At 53.5% G+C, this 21,345-nt stretch overlaps 1 protein-coding gene across 5 annotated transcripts in view; it reads left to right on the plus strand.

Annotated features, from left to right (window-relative positions):
- Positions 1-21,345, plus strand: part of HHIPL1 (HHIP like 1) — a 77,686-nt gene that overhangs the window by 28,980 nt on the left and 27,361 nt on the right. For 2 of the 5 annotated variants that reach the window (XM_015454201.3, XM_045396969.3), the window contains exons 1-2: positions 11,624-12,075; positions 18,792-19,438. In XM_015454201.3, coding sequence (XP_015309687.3) covers positions 11,821-12,075; positions 18,792-19,438 — 902 coding nt within the window. In that variant the 5' untranslated portion in view covers positions 11,624-11,820. Of the gene's footprint in view, positions 1-11,623; positions 12,076-18,791; positions 19,439-21,345 lie in introns of those variants that run through there. The other 3 variants (XM_065518439.2, XM_065518437.2, XM_073998168.1) reach the window with 2 other exon arrangements.

Below are 21,345 nucleotides of genomic sequence, written 5' to 3' on the forward strand. Positions count from 1 at the left end.
CTTCTCTCGCCAGCCTCAGGCTATTTCAAACCCACATGATGAACAAATCGGTGTGTGTGTGTGTGTGTGTGTGAGAGAGAGAGAGAGAGACAGAGAGAGACAGAGAGAGAGACAGACTATTTGCATGTATAGATGGGGGAGTGAGGATGGGGTAGAGGGAGGGTTCCATCTGAGGCCTCATGGAGCTGAGACTCAGACCCATCTGGGCGAGTCTGGCCAAGTGGTGAGTGGGTGGACTGGGTGGGTGGATTCGTGTGAGAGACAGAGGAGCCTCCCAGGGGCAGGAGAGACACACAGAAAGGAAAGAAGCCCAGCATACTGGGGAAGGCAGCTGCCATTCAAACTACTCCTCAGTCAGCCCCAACTGAGACATGGCTGAAGCTAGGCTGGGGGAAAGGTGGATACTGACAGAGCTGCCCCAGGGAACTCCTGCAAGACCCTGCAGCCCAGAATGTCGCCCCCAGGGCAGGGTGCGCCAACCCCTGCACACCTTTGCCTTTCTACTTTGTGGTCTCAGCTGCAGCCTCGGGGAAGCCAGGCTGACAGGCACTGTGGGGACACCTAGGAGAGAGTCTGTGATGCCTGGCAGACCCCCCCAAAGGAACTAAGCAGAACTGTGTGTGAGACATGCCACTCTGGGGACCCCAGAGGCATGTCACAGCCCATGGAGTGTGGGTCCCTGTGGCTTGAGACCTGCAGAGTTGGGAGGGATGACCCAGGTCTGGGCCCAGCTAGGGGGTCCTGAAGCTGGGATGAGGGTGCAAATCACAATTGGATTTGCACTGCGGAGGGGTCCTGGGCAGGGCAGCCACAGGCTTAGATGAGACTGGAAAATGTTCCAAATTGGATTTAACTATCCTGCTTACTAAATCTAGGGCAATCAGTAGGAAGGACTCAGGACCCCGCCTTCCCTTACAGGGGCCACCATCCTTGCTGGGGCCCGAGCAGGAGAGCAGGCAGCCTCCACCTTCCCCATCTGTAACATGGCAGGCTGTTTCCTAGCTCTGATGTCCAGATGCTAGGATTGTCCCTTGGAATTTTAAACCAAATCCCTGTTTTGGTTTAAAACAGGCATTCTAATAGCTTTCCGTTGGCATTGCCCTCTCTCCCCTGCCTCCAGGACAGGATCAGTAAGCCCCTGGTGTGTGAGAACAGCACTGAGTGTGAAGTCAGGGCCTGTCTCCATGCAGGGCTGTAGCCCAGGGACGTGTGGAAGCCTGGCGGGGCAGGAGCAAAGCTGCTGTTCAGTCCTCACGGGACTCGGTGGTGAGGAAAGGGAGGCTGCGGAGGTGTTTTTGCAGAGGCGCTAGTGCCCACAGTTGGCACTGGAAAATCTCCCAGCCCAAGGTCCCCCTGGGGACGTGAGCTCAGAGTGTGTAGACATGTCTCCCCAAGGGCTTCTGAGCAGCAAGACAGGGCACGTATATGTCTGTGCAAGCGTATGCACTTCTACTGAGGCTGGGGCTGGAGATGCCTGGGGCCTGGGGTGGCATCTGTCAGCCCCCACACTGGGGGGTCCTTTCCACTACATTTTCCATTTAACTCTTCTCCACCCAGGTGAGGGAAGCCCCCCAGTGACGGCTTTCATTTAGATGTAGGGCTGGAAGTGTTCACAGGTGTGCTGGGGAAAATAAGTCTCACTGGCGCAAATAAACGAACCGGGGTTTGGCTGCGGGACTTCTCAGAGCATGCAGAGTTGTCTCTTCAATCTCTAAGAGGGACTTAGAATGTGGCATTTCCCATACTTCTTTGACTACGACACCCTACGCAGCCCCAGCTCCTGGGAAGAGCGCCGAGAAACCGTATTTCACAGGACAGAGCACGGGAAATGTTAGAACATTTGAAATCGGAATCTCCCAGAACGGCTAGGCCCACACGGTTGTGGTGCAGATAAGGAAACGGGGGCTCAGCAAGGGCTTTCTCTAAGGTCACGCGGTAAGTTAGAAAGATGGTGAATTTGGCCCCAGGACCATTAGCTGGGGGGTGGGGGGATGTGGTCAGGCAGCGATGGCAAGTCGAGGAGGAAGGCAGGCCGAGAGCCAGGCTGGCAGTCCACAGCGGGGGTGCTGTCGTTTTTCATTCGTTTCTTTTTGTTGATGAATTGATTTGCAAACTTCCTCTAACAGAAAACTTCAAACACACACAGACTGGAGGGCAGTGTAATGAGCCCCCATCTCCTTCACCCATGCCACCTGTCAGCAGCTCGAGGTTGCTCTTGTGTCCTGCTCCCACCCACTACCTCCCCTCTGAGGGGCAAGTTTGAAGCAATCCCCACTGGGGGTCTTCAGTGGTGACCCAGAAGGGATCTAGTGGGTTTGGGGTGGGGGCCGGGGAGGGACACTCAACGAGCTGGAGGTAGAGTTGGGGTCTGCGGGGTGGGGGTCCCAGGGAAGAAGCGTCCCAGAGGCCCCGATAGGAGAGCCCCAGGGAAATACTGGCTGCTGGACAGTTGGGACGTCCAGGGAACATGGAGAGCCAGGACCCTCCGCCTGCCGTCCTGAGTGGGACTTAGGGGCAAAGCAGGTGAAGAGTTCGGGCAGGTGGGGTGCTTCCCGGGAAATAATCTCACAGTGTAGCGAGCGCCCTGTCCCTGCCCCTGCTGTGAAGAATCTAGTGGCTTTGGACTGAGAAGCAGGGGAATCAGATGAGGGGTGGGGGTGGCCCCTGCCACCTTCCAGGAAAGGAAAGTGACCTCAGAGCATCCAGAGGAAAGTAAGGCTGAGCCTCTTCCTCCCTGGGCCTCAGTTTCCCTGCTTGGGCCGTCAGGGGTTAGACGTGGACTCTGGGGTCTCCTCCTCTGAGGGCATCATTAGTTATGTGGTTAGCAGGTTAGGCTCCCCTTTCACCCTCCCCAGTCGTTCCTGCAGTGGTGAGCCCACCTCATTCATTCATTCATTCATTCATTCATTCATTTTCTACATTGCCAGAGGCTGCACGCAGGCCCAGAGACACAAGGCCTGCAGCTCAGGAGGGACACGGCGGGACAGAGAGAGCTACCTGCTAGGCTTGATCAGCATGACCAGCCTCCGGAGGCAGGGGAGAGCTGGGCTATGGCTTGGTGCTTCTCTTTCAAATTAATCACACATATATACATGCATTTTCGTGCAAAGTTATCTCGTGCCTTCAGCAAGGCTGAAACATGGAGCAGCAATCCTACCATGCATTGATCTCAGAGGGTCTCAGCCAGAGCATGCTCCTGGGTGTCAGGAGCCCTGGGTTCTAGCCTTCCACTGCCACCAGCTCCACCTGTGGCTTCAGGAAGAGTCTCTGCCTCTGGAGCCACCGGGCACTGGGTTCAAATCCTGACCCCTTCACTCTGTGACCTGATCATGACTAGCTGTTGTCACCTCTCTGTGCATCAGCTTCTTCATGTGCACGTGGTGGGGAGTGACTGGTCCAGGTGGTGGGTGTGAGTGGGAAGGGATGTCATAGAGGCTTCAGAATACTTGCCCCCGAGTCTATGCATGGCCCCTGAGACTCAGAAATACCTAGTGGGGGTGGAGTTCCGTTGGCATATGGGTCGGAGTGGGGCAACATTTGGGGAAAGATGACCTCCTGGTCCACGGGGTCCCACTGGGACCTGGTGCTGACATGAGGCCCGCGTGACGTGGCACAGGCAAAGCTCGTAGCACAGTTGTGGCTCTTTAATAAATGCCCATTTCTGTCTTCTGTTTTTTTTTTTTCCTTTTCCAAGTTTAAATTTTAAAATAGATGTTTTGAAGAGAGCCCAGCAGATTGTCAGGCAGGCAGGACTTCAGGGACAGTCTGAGCTGCTTTTTGGTGACTTGCAAGATCTGCAGACGGTGGCACTGCTTACAGAGTGGAGTTCTAGGCAGCAGTTAAATGGAGTGAATTGCCCTTTAGTGTAGACGAATCTCCAACACCAAATGGAGGGGAAAGAAGGAAGTTACAAAAAGAGAAGTACAGGAAGAGGCCAGGCGTGGCAGTGCGTGCATATCAGCTCAGCACTTCGGGAGGCCCCGGGGGAGAATTGCTTGAGCCCAGGAGTTTGACAGCAGCCTGAACAACACAACATCCATCTCTATAAAAAAATAAAAAATGAGCCGGGCGTGGTGATGCATGCCTGTAGTCCCAGCTACTTGGGAGGCTGAGGCAGGATTGCCTGAGCCTGTAGTGAGCTGTGATTGCATCACTGCACTCCAGCCCGGGTGACAGAGAAAGATCCTTCTTAAAAACAAAAAAGAAAGAAAGAGAAAAGAAAAGTGTGGCAAAAGACTGGTGTGGTGGCTCATGCCTGTAATCCCAGCACTTTGGGAGGCCGAGGCAGGCAGATCACTTGAGGTCAGGAGTTTGAAATCAGCCTGGCCAACATGGTGAAACCCGGTCTCTACTAAAACAAAAAACAAAAAAATCAGCCGGGTGTGATGGTGGGTGCCTCCAATCCCAGCTACGAGGGAGGCTGAGGCAGGAGAATTGCTTGAACCCAAGAGGCAGAGGTTGCAGTGAGCCGAGAGTGTGCCCCTGCACTCCAGCCTGGGCACCAGAGCAAGACTCCATCTCAAAAAAGAAAAAAAGAAAAGAAAAGTGTGGCAAGAGACCATTTATACAAAGTTTAAGAACATGCCAGATGCTGTGCTGTGTTCTCTGTGGAATCTGCATACAGCCACCTTCAGGGAACATTCCCTGAGCAGAGGAAAAGGTTCTGAGGCTCACGTGAGGCCGTGGTGTCGGAAGCCCACTGGGCCTGTAATAGCTCCTCTTTGTTGAGCATATACTACATGCCAGGCACTCTTCCAGTGGCCTCATTGATTAGCCCCATTTAACAGCTGAGTAAACCAAGGCCCAGAGAGGTCCAGTGCCCTGTCCAAGGCCACACAGTTAGTAAGTTACAGAGCCATAATCGAACCCACTGCTCTTCATGACCAACCCACATGGCCTCTCACACTGCGGCACACAGTGTTTTCAAAAGGATTTCAGACACCTAAAGGGAGCGTGGTCGAATATTAGCACGGGTGAAGTCTGGTGGTGTGTTTTTGGGTGTTCCTTCTTCTGTTCTTGGTAATTTTCCATAAGGATGTTTATGAAGGCCAGGTCTGGCCTAAGGTCTGTGCTGGCCCCTTGCCTGGCCGTGATCTATATCACACGGGTATCCCAGCTGCCAGGGTGGCAGAGCAATGACCCTGTCACTCCCCAGCACTCACAGGATGGGTCCTGGCACATTCTCCTGCTGCAGCTAAGAGTGGCAGAGGAGGCCTGGGCCCTGCGGACAACAGATTCACCAACACCTTGGCTGTTCTCCTCAAGACAGTGGGGATGGGAGGCCTGTCGGGCTGCCCCGAGGCCTTCCCAGTCTTTCTGAAGAAGGGACTCAAAACCATGGAATTAGCAGAGCCTGGTGTGTGGGAGCCGATGCGTAGGTGCCCACACCAACTCAGTCTGGTCAGAGAGGCGCTGGGTGTCCACTGGCCTGTGTGCCCTGGTAGTGGCAGCCGATGGTGCCTGCTGGGCTCCTGGAAATGTGGGCAATGCTCCTGGACCCCACACCCTCATGCCCCAGAGGGGCCAGCAGAGGCCTGGTCTCACCTCTTCCCCACTCCCACTCAAGAGATAGGGAAACGGAGGTTGGGTTGAGGAAGAGTCCTTAATGGGAAATTTGAAGCAGGGCCAGGTGGCTCCCTTGTGCCAGGCAGCCTTTGTGGGCCCTGAATCATTTGCTGAAGAAAATTGGGAAACTTCTCAGCCCCAGGTCTGGCTTCCGAAGCTGTGTTTCCATTAGATGGAGCGTGAGGCACCTTTGGCCCAAAGGACTAGCTTTGTCTCTGTTGCTCTGGTGGTGCACACCCCATCGCCACACAAACAGCTCTGGCTCCAGATGGCATTTGGTGGAATTGTCCAGCTGTGGCAGGAGCTCGGGTTATAGAAATAGCCAAGTCAGAGCATTTGATCATTCATTCATTCCCTCGTCCTTTCACTCATTCACTCCTTCATCCTTTTGTCCATTCATGTGCTGATTTGTTCTTACAAATAAGATGCCCAGCATGTGCCAGATATCATACCCTGGGGGCTCAACAGCGGGGCCCCTGCCTTCAGGGAGCTGCCTAACTGGTGGAGACTGGGCAACCAGCTTCTGGCTTCTCTATCACTACGGTTTGCTTTATCTGAAATGAATGTGGTGACTGCAGCTTTATTTTAATTCATGGTAGCATGGTGTATCTTTCTCCATCTCTTTATTTTTCAACTATCAGTCTTTATATTTAAAGTGGATTTCTTGTAGACAGAATATAGTTGGGCCCCTTGGTTGTTTATTTTTATTTTATTATTATTATTATTATTATTATTTTGAGACAGGGTCTCACGCTGTCACCCAGACTGAAGTGCAGTGGTGCGATCATGGCTCACAGCAACCTCGACCTCCTGGGCTCAAGTAATCCTCCCACCTCAGCCTTGGGAGTAGCTGGGACTATAGGCGCACACCATCATACCCAGCTAATGTTTTTGGATTTTTCGTAGCAACAGGGTTTTGCCACATTGCCCATCCTGGTCTTGAACTCCTGGGCTCAAGTGATCTGCCCACCTCAACCTCCCAAAGTCCTAAGATTACAGGCATGAGCCAACAGCCACCATGCCAGGTAGGCCTTGTTTTTTGTTTTTATTTTTGAGATGGAGTCTTGCTGCGTTGCCCAGGCTGGAGTGCAGTGGTGTGACCTCGGCTCACTGTAACCTCTGCCTCCTGGGTTCCAGTGATTCTTCTGCCTCAGTCTCTGGAGTAGCTGGGACTACAGGCACGCGCTACCATGCCCGGCTAATTTTTGTTATTTTTAGTAGAGATGGGGTTTGACCATATTGGCCAGGCTGGTCTTGAACTCCTGACCTCGTGATCCTCCTGCATCCACCTCCCAAAGTGCTAGGATTACAGCTGTGAGCCACCGTGCCCGGCCTAGGCCTTATTTTTTAATTCACTCTGACAATCTATGTCTTTTAATTGATCTATTCCAATCATTCAGATTTAAAGTGATTGTTGATAGAGATGGATTACTATCTACAATATGTATAACTCTTTTCTATTGATTATACTTGTTCTTCGGTCCTACCTCCCTTCTTTTACCTGCTTTCTCTGGTTTTAAAAATTGAGCATTTATTAGTATGGTTTCATTTTACCTTCTTTTAAGGCATATCAATTATATTTCTTTTACAATTATTTTAATGGTTGGGCTAGAGTGTGCAATACATATTTTGTTTATGTGGTTTTTAAAACTTTAAAATTTTTATTTATTTATTTTCAAGATAGGGTCTTGCTCTGTCACCCAGGCTAGAGTGCAGTAGTGCAATCTTGTCTCACCACAGCCTCAACCTCCCAGATTCAATCGATCCTCCTACCTCAGCCTCCCAAGTAGCTGGGACTGCAGGTGCACACCACCACGCCAAGCTAATTTTTGTATTTTTTGTAGAGACAGGGCTTTGCCATGCTGTCCAAGCTGATCTCAAGCTCCTCGGCTCCAGCAATCTGTCTGCCTTGGCCTCCCAAAGTGCTGTAATATCAGGGGTGAGCCACTGCGCCCAGCTGGGTTTTTTTATTAATAGACTTTTTGAACAATTTTAGATTTGCAGAAAAATTTGAGCAGATACTATAGAGGAAATACATTTTTTCCCCTAATAAATGTCCACCTTCAAATAACACTATACCACTTCATGTGTAGTGTGATAACTTAGAACAGAATTTCCAGTTCCTTCCTCCCATCTCTTATGACGTTGCTGTCATCCATGTCACTCCTCCATTTGCCATAACCATCCAGTATGTTGAATTTCTGACCTATATCATCTTTCTCCCTGAAGAACTTCTTTACTTTTTTTTTTTTTTTTTTTGAACTATAGTATCTCGGCCAGGCGCAGTGGTTCACACCTGTAATTCCAGCACTTTGGGAGGCCAAGGCGGGCGGATCACGAGGTCAGGAGATCGAGACCATCCTGGCTAACATGGTGAAACCCCGTCTCTACTAAAAATATAAAAAATTATCCAGGTGTGGTGGTGGGTGCCTGTAGTCCCAGCTACTTGGGAGGCTGAGGCAGGAGAATGGCTTGAACCCAGGAGGCGGAGCTTGCAGTGAGCCAAGATCGCGCCACTGCACTCCAGCCTGGGCGACAGAGTGAGACTCCGTCTCAGGAAAAAAAAAAAACAAAACAAAACAGAGTATCTCTCTCTCACCCAGGCTGGAGTTCAGTGGTGTGATCTCGGCTCACCGCAACCTCCGCCTCCCGGGTTCAAGCAATTCTTCTGCCTCAGCCTCCTGAGTAGCTGGGATTACAGGTGCCCACCACCACACCCAGCTACGTTTTATATTTTTAGTGGAGACAGGGTTTTACCATGTTGGTCAGGCTGGTCTCCAATTCCTGACCTCAGGTGATCCACCCACCTCGGCCTCCCAAAGTGTGGGGATTACAGGTGTGAGTCACTGCGTCTGGCCTGAAGAACTTCTTTTAATGCTTTTTTGTTTTTGTAGGGCGGATCTGCTGGTGATGAATTTCTCCCATTTTTGTTTTTCTGGGAAAGCCTTCATTTCTTTTTCACTCCTAAAGGATAATTTCACTGGATCTAGACTTCTAGGTTGATGGGGTTTTTATTTTTATTTTTTTCTTCTACCACTTTAAATATTTCACTCTACTCTCTCTTGGTTGCCTGGTTTCTTTCTTTCTCTCTCTCTCTCTTTTTCTTTCTTTTTCTTTTGTTCTGTCACCTAGGCTGGAGAGCAATGGTGAGATCCCGGCTCACTGCAAATTCTGCCTCCCAGGTTCAAGCAATTTTCCTGCTTTAGCCTCCCAAGTAGCTGGGGTTAGAGGTGCCCACCACCATGCCTGGCTGATTTTTTGTATTTTTGTAGAGCGGGGGTTTCACAATGTTGGCCATGCTGGTCTTGACCTCTTGACCTCAGGTGATCCACCTGCCTCAACCTCCCAAAGTAGGTGTGAGCCACCACGCCCGGCTGGCTTGCCTGGTTTCTAATAATGTCTGCTGTAATTTTTCTCCTTGTTCTTCCATAGGTAAGGTATTTTTTCCCCTCTGGCTTCTCTCAAGGTTTTTCTTCATCTTTGGTTGTCTGTAGTTTGCATAGGATATGCCTCGCTATCGATTTTTTGATATTTATCCTGCTTTATGCCTCTTAGATTCCTGGATCTGTTGTTTTGTATCTGTCATGAATTTCAGAAAATTCTTAGCCTTTTTTTTTTTTTTTGAGACCGAGTCTCGCTCTGTGGCCCAGGCTAGAGTACAGTGGTGTGATCTGGGCTCACTGCAACCTCTGCTCCTGGGTTCAAGTGATTCTCCTGCCTCAGCCTCCCGAGTAGCTGGGATTACAGGCGCCCTTCACCATGCCTGGCTAATTTTTGTATTTTTAGTAGAGACGGGGTTTGTCCATGTTAGCCAGGATGGTCTCGATCTCCTGACCTTGTGATCTACCTGCCTCAGCCTCCCAAAGTGCTGGGATTACAGGCATAACGCACTGCGCCCGACCTTAATTTTCTTTCTTAAGGTGGACCCCTCTCTGCTTCTATTACCCATTTGTCCTTGCAATGTCCTTGTCAATACTCAGAGACGTTTGGTCTTAATGTTGTCAACTTTTCCCACCAGAGCCCATAACATATTAGTCATAGTTATTTTAAATTCCACGTCTGGTAATTTCAGCATCTGTGTCATGTCCCAGGCTGGCTCTGATGCTCCTTCTGACTGACTTTTCTTTCTTTTTTCTTTTTTTTTCTTTTGTGAGACAGAGTCTCGCTCTGTCAACCAGGCCGAGTGCAATGGCATGATCTCCGCTCACTGCAAACTCCGCCTCCTGGGTTCAAGCAATTCTCATGCCTCAGCCTCCCAGTAGCTGGGATTACAGGCGTGTACGACCACGCCTGGCTAATTTTTGTATTTTTAGTAGAGACGGGGTTTCACCATGTTGGCCAAGCTGGTTTCAAACTCCTGACCTTAGGTGATCCCCCTCGCCTCAGCCTCCCAAAGTGCTGGGATTACAGGCGTGAGCCACTGTGCCTGGCCCCTGACTGACTTTTCTTATCTTTTTTCATGCCTTGTTTTTCTGGAAAGCCAGTCAGGGTATACTAAATAACAGGAACTGAGATAAATAGGTCTTAGGGTGAGAATTTATGTTACTCTGGCTGGGGCTGGGCTGTGTTTGACATTTTCTGTGGCTGTAGGAGTCCAAACCTAATGGCTATGGCCCAGGCTCTGTATCACTGCCACCTCTGTACACCCGTTTGGAGCCCTGTGTTGATGTGTGACTATCACCCAGTTCTGAGTCCCAGCTGGGAAGTAGGGGCCATCGTAGATGCCCTCCCTGGGCCTGTGTGCCCTCCGACTCCATCCTGGCTCTGCCTGTGCCCTGCTCTCTATGCAGGGAGCCCCTGCAGTCCGCATTTCCCACCCTAGCAGCCCTCTGCTAGGTTCAGCCAATGAAAGTCACAGGTGAGAGTTGGAGGGGAGGTGGCAGGGCGAAGCCGGGGTATTTCTCCCGCTCTCTCTGCGCAGAATCTCTGACGGTGGCTATCTCCAGCTCTGGCCAGACAGGCCTTGTGAGGGTCCAGCTTTTACAAGGTGACCATAGCTCCTTGGCTCCGGTAACATTTGCTCTCCCTGCATCAAGGACCTGGGGACTGTTCCTACTGTTGCTGATCTCAAGGTTACTTCACTGAGCCCTGTATGGCTTCTTAGCCTCTTTGACTTCAAGTCCCTGCATTACATATCCTGTGTTTCAAATACTCAGAGATGTTTGGTCTCGAGCAGAGACACTGACTCTTACATTGTACCTGTTGAGGCCAGAGCCACAGACCTCTGAGCGCTCCAGCCCTGCTGCATCTAATCCACCCCCAGCTCTGCCAGGAGCACGAGCCCAAAGGCAGAAACACGGTCCCCCAGGACAGTCCAAAGAGACCTGCAGAGGACGGATGTGTGCATTGGGGCCATGAAGATGGAGTAGGAGCTCACTGGACAGAGAAGATGGGGAAGGACACTCTAGGGAGGAGCGAATGCTGAGGTCCACTTGAGAAAATGCCTGGGTGGTTTTGGTGCTGTGAGATTCTCGGGTAGGTGAGGCTGTGTGTGCGCGTCTGTATGTGTGTGTTGGGGGGTGGGGCAGGGTTGGGTCTGAATCTTCAGCAGGGGCAGCAGAACAAAGGGCTAGATGCCCACCCCAGGGGGTAGACTCATCAGTGCTCCCTATGCGAGAGTGGAAGTGGGAAGCCCCAGTGGGTCCTGGGCTGCAGGAGAATCCGTTGCCCCAGGAGCAGAGACTGGGAAGAAGCACACAGTAAGGGCAAAGAGTGGACTGCGGTAGCTGCTCCGTCCCCCCTCCCCACCCCTAGGCCAGGTTTCGCTTCTCCCTGAGAGTCCTGGGGCAACACCCCCTGTCCTTTCCCTCGCGCCCCCATTTTTAAACTTACGTGAGAGCTTTCGGGGACCGGCTACGGGCATCCCTTCCCCTAGCCCAGTGGGTGGTGGAACCGGAGCCCAAGAGTCCAGCCCTCTGGCCCTGCGCCTCCCTGGCTAAATAGCGCCCTGTGGGGAGGAAGCAGGGCCCCAGGCGGAACCGGGAAAACACACCGGGACTTTCTACAAACCCGGCCACTCCCACTGAATTGGGAAAGCGGTTAAAAGAGGTCGTACCGCATTCTGCGCCGCGTCCCTCTTCCTTCAGTCCAGCCGCATGTCCCCGACCAGAGGTGGCCTCCTAGAAGGGGAGGTCCCCAAACTCGAGGCCCTGCGTGTAGGGGAGGGGAGCGCCCGCCCCTTCCCCGCCGCTGTGAGCGCCCCGGGAGGGAAGTCGGGCTGCCGTCCCTCCGCCTCTTCCCCCGCGGGGCGAAGCGATGGCTCGGGCCGGGGCCGGGGCGCTGCTGGCGCTTTGGGTGCTCGGGGCCGCAGCGCATCCGCAGTGCCTGGACTTCAGGCCGCCCTTCCGGCCGCCGCAGCTGCTGCGCCTCTGCGCGCAGTATTCGGACTTCGGCTGCTGCGATGAAGGGCGCGACGCCGAACTGACCCGCCGCTTCTGGGACCTGGCGAGCCGCGTGGACACCGCCGAGTGGGCCGCGTGCGCCGGCTACGCGAGGGACCTGCTGTGCCAGGTGAGCGGGCGCGCGGCCACTGGGAGGGGCGGGGCGCGGGCGGCCGGGTCCTGGAGCAGAGATCGGAACCCCGCGGGGGCGAAGGCCAAGAGTGGGCGGCGGACTCGGGAACTCTAGGCCGCAAAAGGGAGTCATTTGGCACGGGGCGGGGAGACCGCGCATCCCAGGGCGACTCTTGGCTTTGCCATTCATTCGTTTTGTGACTTGGGCCTTCTTGGGGCCTCAGTTTCCCCTCCTGAAGCAGGAGGGACGGACAGATGATGTCATCATTTCCTCAGAGGCTGGGGGCTCCTCTGCCCCGGTCCCCTTGAGTCGAGCCCCCAGCGTCCTACCCCGAGCAGCTGCACCCTTGTCGGGGTACCAAGGTGGAGAGGCATCTGTCCCGGTCAGTGCTCCTCTGTGTCTGTGTTGTCCCCGGGGCAGTGAAAGCAGGGGGCCCTGCCGTGGGCGTGGTCAACGTGTGGCCAGGGGTTGTTGCGGCGGTTGGGGCCACTGCCCCCCACGAGAGTCCCACCCCCATCCTGATGCCCTTGCCACTTCCGCCATCACCTCTCTGGGTGCTGTGTCCTCTCCTGGGGATGGCGCCCTGGCCTGGCAGAAGCTCACTCAGGAATGAGCAACAGCTATGTGTTGAAGTTCCTGGGCCCCCCATCTTCCCTCTGAGGGTGGAGCCCCCGCTTCTGTGCACACCTGGCGGTGCCACCGCTGTTTGTTTTCCTCTTGTGGGAGTCTGAGGCCCCAGTGCCTGACCACACCCAGGTGGGCAAATGCTGCCTGGCTGAATACAGAAATGGGGCAGGACAAGGCATTCCTGCCCCAGCATCTGGCCAGTGAGAGGCCTGGGGTGGAGAGGCCCCAGTGGGCAGGGCTGTGTCCCAGCCTTCGGCCAGCAGGGGCAGTTGGTGTGGGGAAGGACAAGAGGGCTGACTTGGAGTTGGAGTTTGATCCTGGCTCTGTCACTTCCCCAGCTTCGTGACCTGGGCAGGTCACTGTTGCACCTCACAGTGTCTTTAAAATGAAGCTGGGTGCGGTGGCTGACGCCTGTAATCCCAGCCCTTTGGGAGGCCGAGGTGGGCAGATCACTTGAGGTCAGGAGTTCGAGACCAGCCTGGCCAACATGGAGAAACTCCATCTCTACAAAAATATATAAATTAACTGGGCATGTTGGGGAACGCCTGTAATCCCAGCTATTCGGGAGGCTGCGGCGGGAGAATCACTTGACTCTGGGAGGCAGAGGTTGCAGTGAGCCATGATCGAGCCATTGCACCCCAGCCTGGGCAACACAGCAAGACTCCATCTCAAAAATATAGTATAATATAATAATATAATATAATATAAAAAATAAAACCTTAACCACCCCCCTGGGTTGCCATGCAGATTAAATGCCACATACTAGGGGCTCGGTAAATGTTTGCAGTTGGATTTCTCAAGGGTTTCCTTGGCCCTCACTGGCTGCCCAGCCCTGGGAAGGGTCCAGGTGAGGCTCGGAGCCCGATTCAAGGAAGACTCAGAGGGAGGCAGGGACTTGCCCAGTGGTCACACAGCTCAGCGGTGGTTGAGGTGGGGACATGGACCACACTCACTAATGTGAACACATATCTAGGTGGGAAGCAGTAGGCTCTGGGAGGATGAGGAGGGGGCCCTTGGGAGCTCCAGAATGCAACAAAGGGTGGGCTGGCCACCTTTAGGTGGGCTCTGCTGGATTCCCATGCTGTGCACCTCAAGGGCACGGGAATGGTCTGGCCAAGCATCTGCCTCCCTCAGCAGCCTGGGGGCTCCTCAGGACCAGGCCCTTTGGTCTCCCCACCCCCGTCACATAGCAGAGTTCCTGCATCCATGCCACATTTGTCTATGAGGCACTTGCTATGTGCCTGACTCAGCAGGGCAGTGAGGGGGGCAGGTGGATGGAGGAAGGGAAGGGTCGGTCCTGATGCTGTTCCCTGGCAGGGCACCTCTCTTGTCTTGGGAACCTTCCCAGGACAGCCTGGCCTTAAGCAACCAGCAGTGAAGTGACTGCTAACACTTCAGCCCAGGCGTCTCTGAGAGTGACCTCATGTCTGGAGTGAGCTTAGAGACAGCGGCTGAGGCTGGGTTACAGTTTCACTGACGGGGCCTCCTGGAGCACCCTGGTGGGAGGACCGTGCTCTCTGCTAGCCAAGGAGGAGTCTGCATTTGGCACCTCCTAATTTCCACACGGGGAGGTGATGGAGGTGCCTTATTTATAGATGTCTGTCAGTGTGGAGGCACTCAGGCCTTCACACCTGCTTTGGGGAGATGGGAGACTCTTTCCTGGGGCTTTGCTTGTCCAGTAAGTGCCTGTGTCCTCTGGAGGAGAGAGGACAGCCATGGCGTGTGGCACCCCCAGTGCATCTGGTGTGGGCTTCCACATCAGTAACCACCCCTGTGACTGGGGTTGCCGCGCTAAGCCGCTGAAATCATCAAAGCATGGTTTCTGATGGAGATCTCTGTGAAATGTGCCCTACAGGCTCGTGTATTCAGCATGAGCCTGTTAGGAGTCAGCCCTGTGCTGGATGCTGGGCCCAAAAGCAGTTGGCAAGTCACAGGCCCAGTCTCAAAAGTCCCCTTCGTCACTTCAGGAGACTGACACACACAGGAAGGTGCCAGAGATTCCTCAAGGAGTGTAGGAACAAGGCCACATACCTCAGAGAAGGCTTCCTGAATGTTGGTTGCATGCTGATAGCTCATATTTACTGAACAAACACAGGCGTCTTCTCCATTTATTCCTCCCAACAATTCTAAGAGGTTGGAACTCCTTTCCCGTTCTATAGATGAGGACATAGGCACAGAGAGGTTAAGGAGCATCGTTCTATAGATGAGGACATAGGCACAGAGAGGTTAAGGAGCATTCCCCATGGGGAATGTATGCTCTGGCTCCAAAACCCTTCTCCTAACCGCTTCGCCACATTGCCTCCCTCCTTGAAGCCCCACTGTGTCCCACAGTCCATAGAGTGGACAGACAAGCAAAGAGATAATGAAATCCTAGCCAAGCCGACTGACTGGAGCGCCCCTGGCGGTGGAGCAGTGACTGCTGTAGAGAACTCACCCTGTAAGCTACAAGATTCCATGGAGAGAGTGTCATGCCTGAGATATGGACAGAGTGCATTGGGAGCATCCGTAAGGGCCAGGGATGGGCCATTCAGGGCCCTAGGAGCATGGAGGACAAGAGGAGACCTTTGAGTCGGCCTTGAGTCATGAATAGCAGTTTGCAGAGGAGGAAGTAGGTGAGGAGCGAATATCTGATGGACAGGACACTGTGCGCAAAGGCTTGGTCTTTCAAAAAATGAATGGTGGACATAAGAAACCTTCAGGACCCAGAGCCATAAGTCACGAGTGTCAGTGACATGGGATGGCAAACTCTGGGCAAGATGGGGGCTCTCTGCCCTGCACTGAATGGCCCAGGCAGCTGTAGCCTGCGATACTGGGCTGGTTTGCTGTGGGCTTCCTGCCACCTGCCTCTAAACACACTGAGGCCAAGCTGCGGATCATCCTCTTGCCAGTAGCAATCACTCTTGTCGCTTCCTGGTTCTGGACTACCCTGGTCTGGGCACCATATTACATTGTGTGTAAGTAAGAGTACATAGGCCACAAGGGAGTGTCTGCTGTGTGATTAGGAGGCGTGGATGCCGAGGTCTTCGGCCTGGCTCCCTGGGGGAACTTTTGCTCCCTCTGTAGTTCTGGACTGAGCTTTGGTGAATGGAGGGCTCTTGTTGCCTTCCAGATGTCTATTCTGCCCCTTACTGTGTCTCTGGAACCAAGATGTGCCTGCCACAATATCTGCTCAGTAAATTCTTGGTGAATGAAATGTTGCTGACTAATCTGGAAAGAACACCAGTCCAGGCATCATGAGGCTTGGGTGTGAGCCCAGGTTTGGCTACTTCTTGGCACGTGGCCTTCTTTAAGCCTCAGTTCCTCATCTGTAAAATAGGAGTCAAGCCATGTGCAGTGGCTCATGCCTGTAATCCCAGAATTTTGGCGGGATGAGGCAGGAGGATTGCTTGAGTCCAGGAGTTCAAGACAAGCCTGGGAAACATAGGGAGACCCTGTCTCTGCAAAAAATAAAAATGAAAGTTAGTCGGGTGTGGTGGAGCCCGTCTGTGGTTCCAGCGACTCTGGAGGCCAAGGTGGGGATGATCGTTTGAGCGAAGGAGGTCAGGGCTACAGTGAACTAGGATTGTGCCACTGCACTCCAGCCCAGGAGACAGAGAGAGGCCCTGTCTCAAAAAATAAATAAACAAATAAAATAAAATAAAATAAAATAGTGACAATGACCCTACCTTGCAAAGATGAAAGAAGGCACGTGTGCACACAGCCCTTCCCTGGTCCGTGTGCAGCTGCCGGCTGACCCACAGGTGGTTCCCGGGGAACCAGGGGAGGGACAGCAGACACGGCGGCCCGAGGCCTGGCCATCTGGCCGGCTCATTGGCAGAGGGGAGCATGTAAGACATGGCAGCCTGGTCTGTACCTGGGACAGTAACTGACCAGGACCTCAAGACATTCTGCCACGTGGCCTTTGGCCTGTCAGGTGAGACCTGGCCTCACAGCAGTAGAGGGGCCAGAAGGACAGGCTGTGGCATGAACAAAAGCCACAATCGTGTCACAGGAGTGAGTGGGCCCTGGCCTGGGACTTGAGAACACACTGGGAGGCAGCCTGCCATCCCCCATGCCCAGTCCTCCCCCAGACATCCCAGAGGCCTCCTGCTGGAAGCCAGCCTGGTCCTCCCTGTGAGGGGAGGGAGTACGTGACTGTCAGCACCTCCCCACTGCAGAAGGAGCATCCCCCGCAGCCTCTGGGGGGCCCAGAGCTGACTCAAACCCGGCCTTGGCCTGGCGGACTCACAGGTGGGGGAGGGTGTCAGCCACAGATAGAAAGAATGACCACGCCACAAGCCGGCGGCTCTCACAGGAAGGCCTGCAGACAGCCTGGAGCTGTGGCCTCTGCTTTGGGTAGGGATAGGGTGCAGAGAGGGTGCAGTGGTGTGGGGACACTTAACTGGCGTTTGGGGATGGGTAGCAGGGAGCTGGCAGGTCAAGCTGAGCAGACATGGCTCCAACCCCAGCCCATCAGCATGTGACATGATACCTTGGGCTAGTGGCTCCCTTCTGCTGTCTGCTTCCACCTCTGTGCAGTGGTAAGAAGAACAGGCCTCCCTCCTGTGGTTGCCTTGAGGAGGAAATGCAGATGCACGGGCTCACTGACCTGGTGCCTGGCCCACAATCTGCCCCAAACCCCAGGAACTGCTGTGATTGGTTAGCACTCTTTCTCCCATGATCATGGTCATGATTTAAGAATAAAGAGAATTCTGCCTGCCAGAGAAGAGTAGGGGAAGGGCATACCTGCAAAGGGGACAGCCTGTGCTGAGGCTCAGAGGCATGAAATGGCAGGGAGTATGTATTAGTCTCTTATCTCATTGCTATAAAGAAATACGTGGCTGGGTGCAGTTGCTCACACCTGTAATCTCAGCACTATAGGAGGCTGAAGTGGGAAGATGGCTTGAGCTCAGGAGTTCGAGAGCAGCCTGGGCAACATGGTAAAATCTCATCCCTACAAAAAATAAAAAAATTAACTAGGTGTGGTGGCTCTCGCCTGTAGTCCCAGCTACTCAGGAGGCTGAGGCAGGAGCATCTCTTGAGCCCAGGAGGCAGAGGTTGCAGTGAGCTGAGATGGTGCCACTGCACTCCAGCCTTGGTGACAGAGAGAGAGAGAGAGACCCTGTCTTAAAAAAACAAATGAACAAACAAAACAAAACAAAACTGGGTAATTTATAAAGAAAAGAGTTTTAATTGGCTCACAGTTCTGCAGGATGTATAGGAAGTATAGTGGCCTCTGTTTTGGGGAGTTCTCAGGAAACTTACAATCATGATAGAAAGCAAAGGGGAAGCGGGCATGTCCCATGACGACAGCAGGAGCAAGAGAGAGATGGTGGTGGGGCGGGGGCACATTTTAAAAAACCAAATATCGTAAGAACTCGCTCACTCTATCGTACCAAGGGGAGATGGTGCTAAACTAAACCATGCGTGAGAACTCCGCCCCTGTGATCCAGTCACCTCCCACCAGGCTCCTCCTCCAACACTGGGGGTTACAATTCTACATGAGATTTGGGCGGGGACACAGATCCAAGCCATATCAGAATATCAGGAGATGGAAGGTAGACAGGAGGCTGGAGAGGTGGAGAGAGGCAGGAGCTGATGGTGGAGCTGTCCATGGGCAGAGCCAAGTCAGAGAGCACTTGGTATTTTACTGGTTTTCAACAGATAGAGGCCAGAAGGTACTAGAGGGTGCGGACAGGGTGGTCAGGGAGGATCGGGGGTGAGCCTTGGGCAGGAACCCAAGTTAAATGCAGCAGTGGGCTGTGCTGGTGTAGGGGCGGAGGTGCACTGTTAACACAGAGAGGATGGGTGGCAGTGCCTCAGACTCTTCCTGGCATACGGCGGGTGCTCCAGAGTAGCTGCTGCTGTTGCTGCTGCTATTAATAGGAGTAGGAATAGTGTTGTTCTGTGTTCTAACAAAACAACACAAACATTAAGACCTAAGGTTTGCTACTGTCACTGAGGCTTATCATGGTAACAGACAGATGGCATTGTCTCCATTTTATGGATCAGCAGACTGAAGCTCTGCGAGATGGGGGACCCGCCCAAGGTTACACAGCTGGTAAGCACCTCCACGAAGCATCTCTGAGCCATCGCTGTCTCTGCAGGAATGCTCTCCGTATGCAGCCCACCTCTATGACGCTGAGGACCCGTTCACACCCCTGCGCACGGTGCCCGGGCTCTGCCAGGACTACTGCCTGGACATGTGGCATAAGTGCCGGGGGCTGTTCCGTCACCTATCAACCGACCAGGAGCTCCGGGCGCTGGAGGGCAACCGTGCCAGGTTCTGCCGCTACCTGTCCCTGGATGACACGGACTACTGCTTTCCTTACCTGCTGGTCAACAAGAACCTCAACTCAAACCTGGGCCATGTGGTGGCCGATGCCAAGGGCTGCCTGCAGCTGTGCCTGGAGGAGGTGGCCAACGGGCTGCGCAACCCCGTGGCCATGGTCCATGCCAGAGATGGCACCCACCGCTTCTTCGTGGCCGAGCAGGTGGGGCTGGTGTGGGCCTACCTGCCCGACCGCTCGAGGCTGGAGAAGCCTTTCCTGAACATCAGCTGGGCGGTGCTCACCTCACCCTGGCAGGGTGACGAGCGTGGCTTCCTGGGCATTGCCTTTCACCCCCGCTTCTGGCACAACCGCAGGCTCTACGTCTACTACTCAGTGGGTATCCGCACCAGTGAGTGGATCCGCATCAGCGAGTTCAGGGTCTCTGAGGATGATGAGAACGCCGTGGACCACAGCTCTGAGAGGTGGCTTCCTTGGGGAACCCGGGCCTGGGTGGGGGCAGGTACCCGTATGCACTGGTGTGACTGCACCAGTTGGTATCCTGTTCTCAAATACTGTTAATATTTAACACACCTGGTAGGGGTGCTGAATTTCATGCTTTGGGGCCTGGGGAAGGACAGTTTTGCAGAACAGACCTCACACGGGGATCATATCCAAACCCCTCCATCTGGCCTGCGAGGCCCGACATTTCTCCACCAGCTCTTTTGTTTCAGGTACTTCATTTCATTTGATTCTCCTAAAACCCACTGAGGCTAGTATTATTTTTCCGATTTTACAGATGAGAAAGTGGAGGCTTAGAGAGGTGAAGTGTTGGGTCACACGGGAAGGGAGCGTCAGAGCTGGGAGCCTGATCTGTTATCTCCAAAGCCCACCCTCTGCCGTCTGCCTCAGCCTGCCTCGCTCTGGCCTGAAGGTGCCATTCTTTTTTTTTTTTTTTTTTGAGACAGAGGCTCGCTCTGTTGCCCAGGCTGGAGTGCAGTGGTGCAATCTCTGCTTACTGCAACCTCCACCTCCTGGGTTCAAGCAATTCTCCTGCCTCAACCTCCCCAGTAACTGGGACTACAGGCACGTGCCACCATGCCTGGCTAATTTTTTCTATTTCAGTGGAGACGGAGTTTCACTGTGTTGCCCAGGCTGGTCTTGAACTCCTGAGCTCAGGCAATCTGCCCGCCTTGGCCGAAGGTTCCATTCTTGAGCCCTACTGGCTCCTTTTTCCCACCCGAATCCGCTGCCCCAGAGAACTTGCTCTCCTTCCTGCCCCTAAATTCTCTGTTCCTCCTCCGGGCTTCTGCTCCCCTCAACAACGCCTGCAAAGCCTGTGCCCTGTGGAGGATTTATGCCCCAACTGTTTTCAAAATGGGTCTGACCTGACCTCGCACGTGGGGCACACATATCAGTCTGAGTTCAGTAGGAAATAAACCCTGTATCAGGTAACTCAGTAGGTAGAATTTGATCCTGGGAGTCAGTTACTTGGGTTTTAGAAATGATGAAAGGGCTCAGACGCGGTGGCTCACACCTGTAATTTCAGCACTTTGAGAGGCTGTGGTAGGCAGATCACTTGAGGTCAAGAGTTCAAGACCAGCCTGGCCAACATGGCGAAACCCCGTCTCTACTGAAAACACAAAAACTAGCTGTGTTTGGTAGTGTCTATCTGTAATCCCAGCTACCTGGGAGGCTGAGGCAGGAGAATTGCTTGAACCTGGGAGGCAGAGGTTGCAGTGAACCAAGATCCTGCCACTGCACTGCAGCCTGGATGACAGAGCAAGACTCTGTCTCAAAAAAAAAGCGGGGGGCAACCTGGGGAAGGCAGCGACTCTGAGGTCAGCAATTGGAGGAAGTTGCTTCCACCCCTTGGACGGGGAAGACAAAGTGAGAAGATGGGGTTATTGGGACCCTGGAGCTGGGGATACCCGGTGGAAGCTGGAACTATAATTGGCCTGGGCAGGAGGAGGTGGAGCCAGGGAGGAGCAGCGGCTGCCAAGAAGCTGCTTAAAGCAGAGAAGTGCTCCTCCCTCTCCAGGCTCCTGCCAATGTTATCCACTGGCTGACCTCGCTGGAGGCCAGCTAGCTACGAAGCCTGGGAAATGTCGTTCACAGGAGCTGACCCCCTGCAGTAGAGAGAGAGGAGGTAGGGAGAGGGCCAGGACTGGGTCTGAGGGCAAATTAGCAAAGAACAGCACATTGTGTGTTTGATAAAACTGTAAAATCTTGACACTGAATGTATAAAAAGGAGAAGAAATCAAATATGTTAGCTATGAAGGCTAATGTGAATCTTTATGATTCACAGCATTAGTTTTGACTATGAGCTTCCTGGCAGCCAGAGCAAAAGGAGGAAACATAATTCTCAGGATCTTACAGGAGCCTGTATAGC

Source organism: Macaca fascicularis, chromosome 7 (assembly GCF_037993035.2).
Source record: "Macaca fascicularis isolate 582-1 chromosome 7, T2T-MFA8v1.1".
Classification (NCBI taxonomy): Eukaryota; Metazoa; Chordata; class Mammalia; order Primates; family Cercopithecidae; genus Macaca; species Macaca fascicularis.